Consider the following 16,876-nt stretch of genomic DNA (forward strand, 5'->3'; position numbering starts at 1 on the left):
TTTTTTTTTCTTTAATTTCAAGCAAATAATAAAGCCCATATTAAATATGTTACCATGTAATAAAGCCTCTCTATTTCAAGTGTGTCCTTGGAAAATATGTGAAACATACTTTGGATCCATCCTTCCTGCCCTCTTACGGAGAAAACCTTTTCTTTGTTTTGGGGAAAGAAGTCAATGATCTCGGCTGTGTTGCCAATTTGTCATTTAGTCGTTGGGTCTTGGCGAGTGAAGATCGTAGGCTAACTAGAATGGCTAAACGAGACAGTGCACAACGAAGCCCGTCAACGTGGCAACAGTGTCAGCAACCAACTATTGAAAGATCTCGGCCAAAGCAACTTGATCCTCCTCTTTTGAGGGCGGTACGTTAAAACACATATCGACAGCAGCGCCGCCAGGAAACACTTGAAATAGAAAAGCTCTGGTTTTGTAGTAACTTTAATGTAATATTTTGTACTTAATGTTACTTGATTTGATGTTTCCAATAATAATAATAATAATAATAATAATAATAATAATAATAATAATAATAATAATAATAATAATAATAATAATAATAATAATAATAATAATAATAATCTAAGAAAGTTCAACCTCATGTTAAAAATTGGCCCTTATTCTGGTCGTAATATCATTCGACCTACCCAATTCAGTGACTCTGTAAGATTTCTCTTAAATTTTCATTGGTTTCAAAACCTGGTTTCTAATTTCTCTCAAACAACATAATACATCAAATAAGTTAAAACTTTTTTTTTTTTTGTTTTTCATCATGTTTTATTTATTTTTTTAACTGGCGTTTCTAAAGCTGTATATGCATACATCAATAACACCACAGCTGTACGAACAATAAACTTTTTTTTTTTGAAACTCTGCTGATAACGGAAGATCTTCAAATTATCTTTGAAAGGTCAGTTAAAATAAATAAAAGCGGATGGAACACCAAATTATACATATCTCAGAGAAAAAATTGTGGAATACATAAGAAATGACCCTTTGAGTTATATGGCAAATTATTTCTCTGTATTCTTGGAAATGAACTGGAACTTATTCTTGGAAATGAACTTATTTGACTCTTACTTATTAAATTTTGACATATAGTATATAATTTTAATATATAACAATAACATTCAATTTAAGTAGTATGCAAAATTTATGTTGAAAATCCCAGGTAACCAAATGAATGTTAACCAACGGTTGATTTTTAATTCTGATAAATATTTTTTTCAATGGCACTACGACGTTAATGTTGTCCGACGCGACGGTTGATTGTTGGTTGTGATAACTGTTTTTCAACGGTGGTACGACGTTGGTGATAGCCAGTGGTTGATTGTAGGTTATGTTAACTGTTTCTCAACAGTGCTACGTCGTTGGCATTGGCCAACGGTTGATTGTTGGTTATGATAACTATTTCTCAATGGTGCTACGATGTAGATGTTGACCAACGGTTGATTTTGTTGGTTGTGATAATCGTTTTTCAACGGTGCTACGACGTTGTTGTTGGCCAACGATTGATTTTTGTTGTGAAAACCGTTTTTCAACAGTACTACGACGTTGGTGTTCGCCAACGGTTGATTTTTGGTTTAATAATCGTTTCTCAATGGTGCTATGACGTTAGCGTTGGCAAACGGTTGATTTTTGGTTATGCTAACTGTTTCTCAATGGTGTTACGACGTTGGCATTGGTCAGTGGTTGATTGTTGGTTGTGATAACTGTTTATTTTTAATGGTGCTACGACTTTGAAGTTGGTCAACGATTGATTTTCGGTTCTGATAATCGTTTTCCAACGGTACTACAACGTTATTGATCCCCACTTTGCTGCAGTAGTTTTCAACCAACCAATTTCCCCCTGAAAATCGACCAAAATTGACTAACCAGTTTTCAAGTTTACAATTAAAAAAATAAACGTTGGTCATACAGTAAATGTTGATTGGTTGAATTCAACGAAATTAGCAACAATAAATTCTAGTTGAATTAAAAGTGAGAATTCGTAGGTTGAAATTAATGGGTTTTACAACTGTAAAGTACTTATGACCCACAGTTGTTTTACACACGAAAAATTATCTCAATCAAAAATCAACGTTGGATTGACCATTGATTACTTGGGAAGCAACGGACATTTAACAAAACTTGTGAAAGAAATCTGTAAGATCACATATAATTAAAATTCAAGCTCATTTGAAAAGAAACAACATAAAAATAATTCTCCATAGATATAATCGATGGGCAAAAAAAAAAAAAAAAAAAATGCTTTAGCTACCCAACATACATTAATTGTCTTATATAATATGACAGTAAACAGACTCGATTATGTTTGGGATCAGTTACCATATTTGACATTTGATATTTGCAAGCATCCTGTGAGGTTCATACAGAAAAAAAAATATGTATTTCATTTTTTTGTAGTACTAGTACATTTTGAAATCCCATGAAACATTGTTAAAGAATTTCTGATTAGTGTACTTTTAATGATATGCTATGGCTGTATTTGTATTAGTTCAGATTTATTTTTTTCATAAGTTATAGAATGTTTTGATTTGTTTCCTATTTGGTAGTGAAAATTTCTTCCTAGTCTTAAAGTTGAATAAAAAACGATAGTCACTTGTGTGTGTGATTTTTTCCTGAAAAGAACGAAATTGATATTCATTCAAATTCATAAATAATGTAAGTGGTTCTGATTTTATGTAAAAATTTCGTATTTTGTGTCCGCAAGAGTATACATCTTTTGCGTTTCAATACTACACATTTTAGTAGCAAATTTTCCGAACGACTTTGGCTAGCGGAGAAGAGAAAAAGTGTGGGGGTATCGTATTTTTTCTTTTTTTTTCGCTTTCACACTCAAACTCACATACGCAAACGACAATCTCTATTGCCTCCTATCTTTTACACACACACACACACCTATCGCATACACACATATACATATATATATATTCGAACATTGACTGGGCACTCAGAAGAGAGTTCACTCTTGAATTCCACTTGCGAGAAGAATGGTCAGACCGCGAATCCTTTTTCCATTGGAAATCAATGCGATCAGTTCACCACTTTAAACCAAGTTTCTTTCTTCTTCAACTTCACTATCTCAGAATTCTTTACAAGAAAAACAAAAAGAGAAGCACCATAAACAAACGCACTGGTACAGAATACGATTCACGTACTTATTTACTTTACAAACAGTCGCTGAATACACAGTGTATGTAGTACCGTATTATATATATATTTTTTAATTTTGAAAATAGCTTTTTAGTATTATTTTTTTAACCCTGTCCATTGCAAGGATTTAACGAATAAATTATATTTAGTTTATTCAATAAACGGAAATTCGTGGAAGAATATCAAATGCCTTCGTTAAATCTTTTTCAAAAAGAGAAGCCACTTCAACCTTTAAACTTTACACAAAAATACACTTTTTTCCAAGCTTTAAATTGACCGTCTCTTTAAAACCCATTCCCAGTCATGATGTTAATGTTTCTACTGAACGAAATCTTACATACGTCAAGTCACATAATATTCGCATATCAAGCAATTGCGTGTGGTATTCTCTGGTTTATTATTATTATTCCATAATTTGTTCCTGACATAAATTATTTTCCACTCTCCCATTTCCGTGTAGTAGTATTTTTTTCCACTTCTTTTAATTTCGAGATCATAGTTGGGTATCCGCAATATTTGGTGTCAGATCCCCGATGTCAGCGACATCAGGGATTGCGTCTCAGGTCCCATTCGTTAGCGGCTGCTGTCCGTTGACTTTTGGTGTCGAGTTGTGATGATTCAATTCTGGGTCTTTCGTTATCTCATCAATTGTCGCTATGGAGACCTTCTTCTTTTCTTTCCTATCTTTAAACCTAAGATCACCATTCTCGTCCATCACTGCTGGATTCTCAAATATGGCTTCTTGTTCTGCACGATCTTCTTCGTGTGTATAATAGTGTGCTGCGTGGCGATTGTATACAATTGCAACAACAATGACTGATATCAACAATAGAACGGCAATGGCACATGCAACAATGATTCCCAACTGGGAATCGTCAGGTAAAATATTCGGAGCAGCACTCTCTTCACCGCACCAACCAAGATGCTCCGGATTTAAGGTCATCAAACGTCGACCGTTCAACAAGTATGGTGTCGTACATCGAAGACAGCTCCTGCTCCATGGTTTTACACAAGAATTTCTGAACAAAGAACTGCGATTCAACCATTTCAGCATTGGCATTATGTGACAAAGATCACAGGACCAAGGATTACCATGTAAATGAATTGTTCGTAAATTAATCATTGTATCAAATTTTGCCAGAAGACGTTCATCCAAGCCACGTAGTTGGTTGTACGACAAATCAAGCTCATGAAGACGAGGCAGTGGTGACAGAATCTGCGCCGGAAAGTGTGTGAACAAATTCCGGGAGAGATTCAAAAATTTTAAGTGTTCATGGAAGACAAAGATACCCAACGGAAGTTCAGCAAAATTCATGTCTGCAAGTTCCAGTTCGCGTAATTTTAGAAGTCCATGAAGCACGTACTTGACATCAGCAATCGGCAGTGAATTTCCTCCGAGATTCAAACGTCGTAACGATTCCGATACGGGCGTAAACGTTTCCGTTTCTAGTCGATCTAGCTTGTTATATGATAAGTCGAGATGTTTCACCGTGAAGTTAGCAAATGCCAAAGCAGTCACTTTAGCTATCCTGTTACGACTTATGGTCAAAGTATCAAGTTTGTGTCCGCTGAAAGTACCTTCAAGAATAACCGGAAGTTGATTGCCGTCTAAGTGCAAATATTGGAGATGTTTTAAGTCCTTAAACTCATCAGATGCAATGTATTTGAACTCATTGTCTCTAAGGTCGAGAACTTCAAGATCAGGTAATAGCTTATAGATAAGAGTATTGAGATTTGAAAGACCACATCCTTGGCACTTGAAAGTTCGTAGCTCTTGCACATCTTTAAACATTTCCGGGTTCAGTTCACCTATTTGGTTTCCGCTCAAATCAAGATACTGCAGCTTACTCAGTTTAAGAAACAACCGCGGTGCCAATTCTGTGATTTTGTTTCTTGCCAGAGTAAGTACTCTAAGTTCTTGTAAATGCCTGAAAGCAGCGCTAGGAATTGACTCAATATTGTTATCGTCTAAGTGTAACTCCAAAAGATTAACCATTCCACGAAAATTATAATCGTGAGCTTGCGATATATTGTTTCGCGTAAGATTAAGAACACGTAATGTAGTGACCCCCCAGAAAGAATGGCGACCAATGGCAGGGATATTTGACTCAACGATATGTATCTCTTCTAGTTTTGAAAACTCTTGAAAAATGGGTCCTATTGTCAAATCATTAGGTGAATCAGCAGGAGCAGTGATGAGAAGAATTTCAGTGTCCTTGTCCATGGAGTGGATGGGAATTGAATCAATCATTCCACCACGATTACACGTCACTTGCTTTCTTCCACGAATGTCCAGTTCACAGGTGCAGTTCATGGGACAGGCACAGGATCCTTGGCACAACATTGCAGCAAATGTTGCTACTATAAGTAGCGTGATCTGGTACCACTGCGTCGACATCATTGTGGAAAGATTCCTGCAAGTACAAGAAGACAAAATTGTTTTAGAAGGAGATCAAGTACTGTTTCACATGTTATAAAATTTGTGACAGTGCATTGGTTGGTAATAGTAAGAGACAAGAAATATTGAGAGAAAATAAGGATCAAGAACAGCACAGAGTTTAAAATTGTTCAATATCTTGGTCATTTTGGATTACAAGTGGTTATTCATTTATATGGAGAAGTATTATTCTATTCCTTTGGAATGAAGAAATATTTTAATGGTTTAATTTCAAATATTCATCTTTTTTAAGACTCCCTAAACATCCCCTGTCTTTTAAAATAATAATTTGCATTGTACAGGTTGTATCAAAAACCCGGGGCCATATCCCTAACAGCACAATTATATAGCAGGCATATGCCTATAATGTTTCTTCAGGTACATGGGAATGTGCCCAGTATGTGCCTTATGTATCTTTGAGAGAGAAATCACATGGATGGCAAGTGATAGTCACAGTCTATGTCCGCCCCTAGGCACATGCATGACATGTACACTCATGTCCAAAATTATTGTCGCGTGTCTATAAATATGTTGTTGTAGGAATATAATTTGATAATTTCTTATAATGTTAATATGTGTATAATCGGCAAAGACATGTATGTGGCAAAATTAATGTCAAAGTAAATAAGAACAATAAAACGAAAATAAAACTTTATTGTCCATTTAGCAACATTTTGTTTTACTCATTCTAATTTTCGTATTTATAATTCTTTTCCTATGAAATTTACCACAAATATACATTTCCCGATTATACACATAGTATCAGTATTAAAAGTACTCTACAAAATCATTATCAAATTATATTCTTACAAGAAGACAGGTATAGATATGCGACAATCATTTGGGACATGAGTGTACCTGGGGGAACTTACCTAGTATGTTCTAGGTATCTTCTTCCCCATACGGTAACCAAAAATTACTCCCCCAAAACATGTTAAAGGATCTTTATGCGTAATTTGTTTACATTAAGGTGAGTCTAAAATACACTTTAAGAAAGTAAAAAAAAAAAGTTCGCTGGGGTGGGCGCGAGCCACCAACACTTTGTTTACTAGGCGCGTGCTCTTCCGACTTGGCCACGGAGGCGACGAAGAAAGTGTCTCTTGTAGACGAATAAATCCTTGGGGTCTTTCTAATTTAGCTAATCAGAGTGCTCTTGTAACCCTGTATATTCGGCGATAACTGTTTGAGATCAGATAAAATCCGCTCTCCGTGTAATTTTATAACAAAATGACGCGCGTCTCTTTACTTTATTTCATATTCACTTTCAAATGGTCGGCAACAGTTGGCATCTAAAAAATACAATTCTTTATTCCTAGCTACGTATATAATTAACTGTTCACATATGTATGAAAGACTTATCTTAATTTTTATTCATCAGTTATGTGATTTCTTTCTTCTAAATTCATCTTCCAAATTTGATGCATTTGTTGCTTCTTTTTTTGTAAGCGATTGTGTACTAGGACAGAAAGTGGAGCAGAAAGCGCGAGAAACCGTTGCACGTTACTGCGCATAAGCGAATGCAAACGGTTGATTGTCATTCGTGCGTCGCTGCAGATATCAATTATGTGCCGTAAGTATCTCAAAAAGTATGCATCTAAAGGAAGTACCTCGAACATGAAAGATATAAGTCCCAAATGACGACATATAAACAATGACTATCACAGTGCGAAACTGAGCCAGGTATATAAATGTTACATTTGTGGTACATAGTCGCAAATATCAATTAGGTGTAACAAACATTTAAACTTTAGGTAGCTGAAGTACATACGTAGCACATGAATACCATACGTACCAAGTGTCGGGTACCTATATGTAGATGGGATACCTAAATGGCACGTGCCTAGCATATCTTGTGCTGTTAGGGAGGTTAACTCCGCTATGAATAAGATGCAAAAAAATGGAAAGAGAGAGTTGATTTTGAATCTAGGTGGATTCTTTTAAATAGCACGAGCTGTTTGGTGTCAGGTGTCCTATGTTAAACGAAAGACCAACATTGCCAGTTCCACAGGCTGTTTCGTTGGGTCCTCACCTTTCCAACAATCAAACACCGTAGAGAAACGGTTTCGAAGTGTAACTAGGTTCCTTCAAGTAACAATTTGCATGTTTCCCGTATCATTTTTGCGTGCCTTTTACATTCCGTTTTAAACAGCCTTCGAACTGGCAACGTTTACTTTTTCATTTAACATGGCTGTTCTACTAGTATGGCTCTCAAATGGCTGCTGCGATTTGAAAACAAAAAAAAAAAAAAATCCATTTTATTTTGAAAATCATCCATCTTGAATAACTTTACACTCTTTCCATTTTTGTGCGTCCTTAGGCATAAACGGAGTTCGCTACGGTTCCAAACTTTTGTTAATCCGGTATATACTTTTTTTTTTTACTAATAGAAGTAAATAATATGTACGTAAAGAAGTGTAGTGTAACTGTTAGGAGAATACATATAATCTATATATATAAAAGAGAACGTACAAATCCTTTGTCCGCTCATCACGCTAATACGGCTGAACCAATTTCTTTCATTTTTGGGGGGTTATTAGGATTTGGACCCTAGATGGTTTTTATCATATCACTTTAATTTTCAATTACCAGTGTCTTGAGATAATTGACCATTCAGGTGTCCATTACGTACAAATCCTTTGTTAGTTCATCATAGGTATAAAAATAATCTATATATATAAAAGAGAACGTACAAATCCTTTGTCCGCTCATCACGCTAATACGGCTGAACCAATTTCTTTCATTTTTGGGGGGTTATTAGGATTTGGACCCTAGATGGTTTTTATCATATCACTTTAATTTTCAATTACCAGTGTCTTGAGATAATTGACCATTCAGGTGTCCATTACGTACAAATCCTTTGTTAGTTCATCATAGGTATAAAAATAATCTATATATATAAAAGAGAACGTACAAATCCTTTGTCCGCTCATCACGCTAATACGGCTGAACCAATTTCTTTCATTTTTGGGGGGTTATTAGGATTTGGACCCTAGATGGTTTTTATCATATCACTTTAATTTTCAATTACCAGTGTCTTGAGATAATTGACCATTCAGGTGTCCATTACGTACAAATCCTTTGTTAGTTCATCATAGGTATAAAAATAATCTATATATATAAAAGAGAACGTACAAATCCTTTGTCCGCTCATCACGCTAATACGGCTGAACCAATTTCTTTCATTTTTGGGGGGTTATTAGGATTTGGACCCTAGATGGTTTTTATCATATCACTTTAATTTTCAATTACCAGTGTCTTGAGATAATTGACCATTCAGGTGTCCATTACGTACAAATCCTTTGTTAGTTCATCATAGGTATAAAAATAAACGTATTTATATGCAACCCGCATGACCGTGTCACTCGGCGGGTTAACATACATGACAGGCGTTATAATGGTTTTTATCATATCACTTGAAAGCGAAAAAGTAAAAATTATCTAAGTAACAAAGTTTATTGCGTTCGGGGGTGACCGCAGCGAAGCGGGGCGGGTTAACATAAATGACAGGCGATATAATGTTAACATTTACTGCAATCTTCTATGGTTTTTATCATATCACTTGAAAGCGAAAAAGTAAAAATTATCTAAGTAACAAAGTTTATTGCGTTCCGGGGTGACCGCAGCGAAGCGGGGTGAACGCTGCTAGTAATACTGTAGATACAATCTCGTTTCAAACATATGCAGTACATAAATAAATAAATAACGATTTCTTCCAGAAAAACCGAGTATTCGGGACATTCTTGTCTAATGCTCTGAAAACTCAGATCTCAGAGAGCCTCACGAACTGCCGCTTACACTTGACCGTGCATTGGGCAATGATATTAATATTGTTGAGCATGTACTTGCTTTTCTGCAGGCTTCTAATATTACTTACGTTCTCTGATTTTTTCTTAGTTCTCTGCTCTTATTTATTATAGGTATGATTTTTTCTGGCTTTTTTAATTTTTTTTACTATTTATTGTTATTGTTATGTATATTCTTTATTGTTACTATTATTACTATCTATTGCTCTTGTTATATATATGTTATTGTTGTAGCTTTATTTATTATCTTATCTCTTGTTTTAGGTTTTTAGAGGGCACGGTGGCTCAGTAATAGGGTGCTTACCTCTAGTGCATGGGGTACTTGATTCGATCCCCAGCCAAGTAAGTTTGTGGTGGACAATATCGTGTCCGCGGAGTTTTCTCGGGGTACTGTCATTTCTCCCTACTTTCTCATTCCACATTTTCCCCCGTAATCATTCACTTGCATTATTCATCATCTGCCTTAGCTTAAAGTAGCCCCGCGTAGCGTAGTTGTTAACGTTCTTACCTTCGGTGCGAGCGGTCCCGGGTTCGATTCCCGGTGGGGCCACTCGGTCGAAAAAGTATAAAACGCTTTTTCAGGCCAGCCACCCTGAATGAGGTTTTCCTGGGTTTTCCTCATTCACACCAACTTATAGTTCCCAGGCCGCTTCCTTCCTTCCCCAATCCTTTCATCATTCCCTTTCTCCAGATTGTGTGCTCGCCGAGGGATGTCATCTCTCAAAAACATGAAGGGCTAAATGGCCTTAAGGATGGTCTAAAGCCACAAAAAGTTTGTTTCTGTGATAAGAGATGGCGTTGCTATCGCCCTATCTTTTCAATGTTAATTAATATTAACAAAAATGACTAATAACTTTTACAAATACTGAACTATGTTCTTCACTGTAAGTCTGTTTGAAGATAATGACTATACGCAGCAATTGTTCCGTGCAGATTTTCGAATTGTTGACTCGTTCATTGTTGAGTTCATGCAGAAAGTCAAGATATCTAAATCCTAAATCCTAATCCCTTAGTTTAAAGGGCATAATCGTGAGACGTTAAACCGAAATATTTTGGGTTAAAAAACCGAATATATTTCAACAAAAAAATGTATTGTAGGCCTTATATCTAGAGAACTGCATATAGTGTACCAAACCCAAACTATCACTTAACTCAGTATGATGTCCTTATTCCATAGAAAATACGAAAACTCGATTTAGGGGCCGTTCAAAAATGTTGTAGCATGTGATCCAAAAATTAATTATTGGCCAAAATCGCAATCTTTTGATCCATATTTTTTTCGTTTTCTAAAATTTTTGTTAAAGATTTTTATTTCTATTTTTCAGCATTGAATTAGTTGATATGAATTCGTTGAATTTGAATATTGATATTCGTTTTAAAAATTTATGGCATTCCGTGTTTGAGCAGTTGTGTTGATCGTGACGCAGACAAATAGCCTTGATGGTCACATCCAAACCTCAATTAACCAATCAATCTTCTAGAAAAAAAATTATAACTGTCAATTGTTATTGGTAACAAATAAGATCGTTACAAAAGTTCGTTTTTTAAAAAGTTTTCGCAAAACCTATACAAAACAATTTAACAACAAACCGTACTATTTTGTTTAACTCAATATATTCTACAGACTGATGTATTAATATGTCTTATTTTAATTAAACAAAAATTAAACATATTTTAATTAAACAAAACCTAAAGCCAAAGCTGATGCTAATTTTCTACTAAATGTCATTAACTATGGTAATACATGTATATTGTCGTATTACCAGTGTCAGAATTAGTGTTACATTTTTTCTCCATATTTTATGGCTAAATATAGCCACTTTCATAGCTATACTAGCCTGCATAGCGAGTAAAAATGTACTCCCATGCGTAAAAAAAATTGCGCGTATACTGTAACTCAAGATTTTTCGCATTTATTCCATTTTCCTTACGTTTATGAGTAAAATTCAGTTATTAGTATGTGGAGATAATAGAATGCAATCCATCTAAGGAGATATTTCCAAAATATATAATAAAATAATAAAAATATAAGCAAAAAACAAAATTATGCTCGGTTTTGTGTATACTGGCAACGATGATTTCTAGGGATTTTTTCAGTAGCAGATCACAATTGCGGAGGGAATTCAGTAGGGGAATCGAGAAGTTGGATCAAGGAACTGATAGTGGACTAATATGTTGCATTTATTGGTTAAAACCTAGTGTGTAGATTGCCTGCCAAATATAAATTAGCTTCTGTAACTAAGATGTCGTACGAAAATATAGAATTAAACAGAAAAACTCTTATCTTAAGGTTCGAAGCGATACGCACCATGGTTATGAAGATTATTTCTTTAAAAAAAGAGCCAACACAACGTAGCCTCCGTGGCTAGGTGGGCTGGTTCTCGGCGTGGTTCGCTCGAGGTCACTGGTGTTTCTTTCGGGCAGCTACTACTGCTAGTGTAGTGTGTCGATTCATCTTTCTTGTGTGTGTGCTATCTGACTGAATTTAATTGTACTTTTCACCTGTTCTTATTATTATCACATAGCAATTTTTTTTTTTTTTTTTTTTGTTCTTTTGGAATACAGTTTTCTGATTTAAGTTCGATATGAACACGATTCGCCTCAATACACTTCGTATCAGTTTTCAAAGTGTGGTAAATGTGCCGACTTCTATTATTTTACATGAGTGGATTAGGGATACCTTTGGGTTACCGTTGGAAACTGTGCTCAGCATAGAAATGGATTTTCCACGTAAGCTATTATATATTAAATTAAAAACTCAGGAAGATTGTGAACGCATTTTAAATGAATTTACAGATACTGTTAAGTATTCTGATGCGGTAGGTTCGTATAACCTACCTATTGATTCGGCTTCATATTTGATTAAATTGGTCCGCATTCATGCGGTTCCAATGGAACTTTCTGATTTACACCTTAAACAAGTTTTTCTCTCCTATGGGGAAATTCTAAGTCTTACCGATGAACTCTACTCTACTGGACATTTTTACCCGGTGCGTACTGGGCGGAAATTACTTAAGATCGTCCTCAAAAAGAACATTCCGTCATATGTCACAGTCCATGGTCTTCGTTTATGGGTGACATATCCTGGACAAATTAAAACTTGTGCGCGATGTGATAGTGATCAGCATTTGATATCGCAATGTGATAAACGACTGCCAAAACGTGCTCCTGTGACTGTTCCAGTTTCTGGAGGTTCTCGACTACCTTCCGAGTCAAATTCACGCTTGGCTCCGCCTCCAGTGCAACTTAAAGCTGTTCCAGATGTTACTAACTTCAGTGTTTTTCCTGTACTTTCTACTTCTTCCCTAGTCAAGACTATTAGTGCTGATGGTGATGTGGAAAATATCCCTCCCTCACTTAGTACCCCTGGAGCTCCTTCTTTAGAGAAATCTACTGTAACTATTTCGCCTGTTGATGTTTCCAGCAAAGGTGTGATACTACCTTCTATTACTTCTGGATTGAATCAGGTAAGTTCGGATAATACTTTAGAGGCTGCTGCTGCGATGTCGTTAGTAGTGGACTCGTCTCTTTCAACGCCCTCAGTGAACGTTTCAAGTGACCACTCAGTACATGAACAACACGCTGCAGTATCTAGTCCGGAACTTGTTACCTCTCCTAGTGTTTCTGTTATTCCCACCACAAATTTGCCTAGTGTGATGAATGTTGAGATGGTGCCTTTGGATACGTCGAAGAAAAAGAAACGCCCTCTCCTTGACAGTAAAGCTCCTAAAGTTCAGAAAGTGATTGACTCATCTCTGTCTGATGAACCTAGTATTGCTCTCCGCACGCGATCTAAACAACTTTCGCAACCACAGGTGCCCCCTGCATCTAATGAACATTCCTTTTCGTCCAACCAAAATGCTGAAACGCCGTCTTAATTTTTGGTTAATTTTTTTGGAGTTTAAATTTTTGCGGTGTGGTAATTTATCTGCTTCGTGCATAGGCTTTGCATTTTGTATATTACTCCCGTATGTTTTACATTTTTACTTTTCTATTTTCCATATTATGTATGGTGTTAGGATTGGTACTATAAACTTTAACGGACTTTCTTCCGCTACAAAACAGGATGCAGTTGCTGCCTTTATTAATACTAGAATGATTGATATTTTGTTTGCCCAAGAGGTTAAAATTACTGATTTACATGGTTTATATAATTATACTTTTATTAGTAATGAAACTGTAGCGGGCACAGGTACTGCACTTATTTATCGCAGTGATTTACACCTCGATCAGGTTTATAATTATCCTGATGGTCGCATTATTACTGGCAATTTGGAAAATATACACCTTTGTAATTCCTATAGTCCATCTGGCTCGCAAAACCGTATTCAACGTAATAATTTTTTCAGCGATGACGTTGCTACTGCATTGCATGCTGGTACTCGATCTATTATTTGGGGAGGTGATCACAATGAAGTTCCCGGTTCTCAAGATTCCTTACAGAACCGTACCCCTTCCACTAATTTGCTTCATGTTCTTACTCAATTTGGTCTCGTGGATGTTTGGCGTCATTTTCACCCTCACGACCCGGGTTATACGTATGTTCATTCTCAAGGAGCATCTCGCATCGATGCTTTTTTCATCTCTGCATCCTTGCTTCCTCATGTTCAAAGCATAGAACTGGTCCCAGTCTGTTTTTCTGATCATCATTCTGTTATTTTAACTGTTAATTTACCTGTAACACAATATCTACGAAAATCTTTTTTTTGGCATCTTAATACTAGTATTTTGTCTGATCCATCCTTTCAAGCACTTCTTCGACAACAATGGAATGAAATAAGTAAGCAATCTTTACGTAAGCGTAACATTATGCAGTGGTGGGACTCTCGGGGTAAACCTACCCTTAGACGTCTCTGTCGAGACTATTGTCGTGAGCGAAGTAAAAACTTTCATGAACAGTATAATTATTATTACCGACTTTTGCATGAGTACCATCTTGCTTCTCAACAAGGGGCTCCTGTTTTATCACAAATTAAACAGGTGAAAGCTTTTCTGTTATCATTACATCGCACCAAGTTATCCGGTATTAGTGTGAGGAGTAAACTTATTTCGAGTCAGCCCACTGAATCTCCCGGTCTGGTTCAAGTAACTGCTGAAAGACGTCGGGGCAAACAACGGCTAATCGGTAAGATTCAAGATGAGGAGGGTCGTTTATGGTTGGGAACCAATGTTGCTCCTTGTTTTACCCGTTATTATACCCGTCTTTATAGCCGACATCCTTCTTCTCCGTGCCCTGATGATTTGTTTTCTGAGTTGACTCCCTTAGAACCTGCAGCTCAAGATGTTTTAAATGCCCCTTTTACTGAAAATGAAATCAAGCATGTTATAATGACCACGCCAAAACATAAATCTAGTGGTGTGGATGGATTTCCTTATGAATTTTATCAAACTTTTGCTGATATTTTTATTCCTTTTTTTACCGAACTTTTTAATGATTTTCGTGTCAACTTACGTTTAGGGACCTCTCTTACGCATAGTATTATCGTTTTACTTCCGAAGCAGTCTCAGTCCCCTTGTGTCACTCAGTACCGGCCTATAAGTCTTACTTGCTGTGATTATAAACTTTTAACCAAGGTTCTTGCATTTCGTTTACGTAATTTCCTCCCAAATATTTTACATTTTGCCCAATTTGGTCATGATGTCCAACACCCCCTATATTTGGCACTAGCAAATATTCGTGACACCATCGCTTTTTTTGAGCGTTATCCCACTCGCGCCACAGCAATATTAAGTACTGACTTTTCCCAGGCCTTTGATAAAATTGATCATGACTATCTTTTTCGTATTTTGGAAGCATTACATTTGGGCACCAGTTATTTTAATATGCTCCGTGCTCTTTATCGAGATCGTACGGCACAATTGAAACTTAATGGAGCGCTTACTTCTTCATTTCGGCTTGAACGTGGTCTAATCCAAGGGTGTCCTTTGTCCACCCTTTTGTATAGCATTGCAGTTATGCCTTTTATTAGTAAAATTTATCGTGAAATTGATGGCATTTGTCTTAATAAGGCGGTTCTCAAACTACAAACGTACGTTGATGATTTTAGCTTCTTTTTTCATTCTCAAAGTGACCTTGATACGATTCAACATAATTTGCACTTATTTAGTCAAGCCTCAGGTGCGACCCTCAATGTTAAGAAAACCAAATTGTTATGCCTTTCCGACCAAGCACATACGTCTTTTGTTTCCCCCTTCACATCTGTTTCTTGTCATAAAATTCTTGGTATTACCTGGTATCCATCCGTTAAACATACCATATCGGTAAATTATAATCTTATTGTTTCTAAGTTGGTTACTTTATTCTATCAACATAAAACAAGAAATCTTACCCTTTTTGAACGTGCCACTTTTATTCAGGTTTATGCTCTTAGTCTTTTATATTTTATTATGCAACTTTTCCCGCCCTCGGTTGCTATTCTTAACAAAGTAAACAAACATATGTTATATTTTCTTTGGTATCAACATACTCTTCGGGTAAATCGCCAGGTAGTTTGCAGTCGACCTTCTGTTGGAGGCCTTGGTATCAAGGACATTGCTTTACAGGCCAGATGTCTTTTTCTTCATAGAACCTGTAAACTGCTTTGTGTTTTTAGCAATTCCTTTTCGTCACAATACATCATGCGCTGCCTGAGTCACGTGACGCTTACTGCTCCTGTCTCCGTTCATGGATGGTCACAGACCTATCCTTATTTAAAAACGGTAGTTCTCGATATTGCATATGGCCTTATCGCACGGGCTCGGCTTGAAGATATGACCGTTTCACAATTATATCAATATTATGCTTCTCCCTCTTGCGTTCCGCTTATAGTACGTAAATTTCCTAATAATAACTGGCCTCAAATTTGGCGTAACATTGGTTCCCCAGTTTTATCTTCCCCCTTACGTTCGCTTTGGTATTTATTGGTGCATAACTTATTTTTAACAAATGCACGAGCTTATACGCTGGGCATCTCCCCTGCTTCCCTCTGTCACATTTGTGGACAAACTGATACCCTCTCACATCGTCTTCATACCTGTACTAGGATATACCCTCTTTGGCAAAAATATACTCAGATTCTTGCCAGAATCCTTCGCACTAGTACCGACTATATAACTTGTGACAATATGATTTTGCGCCCCGATTTTGTTTTCTTCCCTCCAGTTAAACATAATTTTGTTGTGTGGTTGACAATTACAACGGCTGATCTCTTTCTTCATCTTTCTACGGATTTCTCCCCGGATTTATACATTTCTTGGTTATCTTATTCTCTTTTGCGTATACCTGTTCCCCAACGTCATTGCTGGTTTGCTCAGTATTATCAGGCGATCTATTAATTTTTTTTTTTGTTCTAACTACTGGTATGTTTATTTTTTGTATTTCTTGTTATTAGTTGCATTTTTCTAATTGTTATTACTGTAACTATTATGTAAGTGCTCAATAAATACTATTAATAAAAAAAATAAAAAAAGGTGGGTAGAGTAGCGGAGTCGTAGTTATTTTATTATT

At 36.2% G+C, this 16,876-nt stretch overlaps 1 protein-coding gene across 1 annotated transcript in view; it reads right to left on the reverse strand.

Annotated features, from left to right (window-relative positions):
- Nucleotides 1-487: 487 nt before the first annotated feature.
- LOC145684880 (uncharacterized) overlaps nt 488-16,876 on the reverse strand; it is a 605,514-nt gene continuing 589,125 nt past the window's right edge. Inside the window, exon 5 of the mRNA XM_081757236.1 lies at nt 488-5,564. Within this exon, the coding sequence (XP_081613362.1) occupies nt 3,710-5,551 (1,842 nt within the window). The 5' untranslated portion in view covers nt 5,552-5,564 and the 3' untranslated portion in view covers nt 488-3,709. The remainder of the gene's footprint in view (nt 5,565-16,876) is intronic.

Source organism: Thermobia domestica, chromosome 1 (genome assembly GCF_964235325.1).
Source record: "Thermobia domestica chromosome 1, izTheDome1.hap1.1, whole genome shotgun sequence".
NCBI lineage: Eukaryota > Metazoa > Arthropoda > Insecta > Zygentoma > Lepismatidae > Thermobia > Thermobia domestica.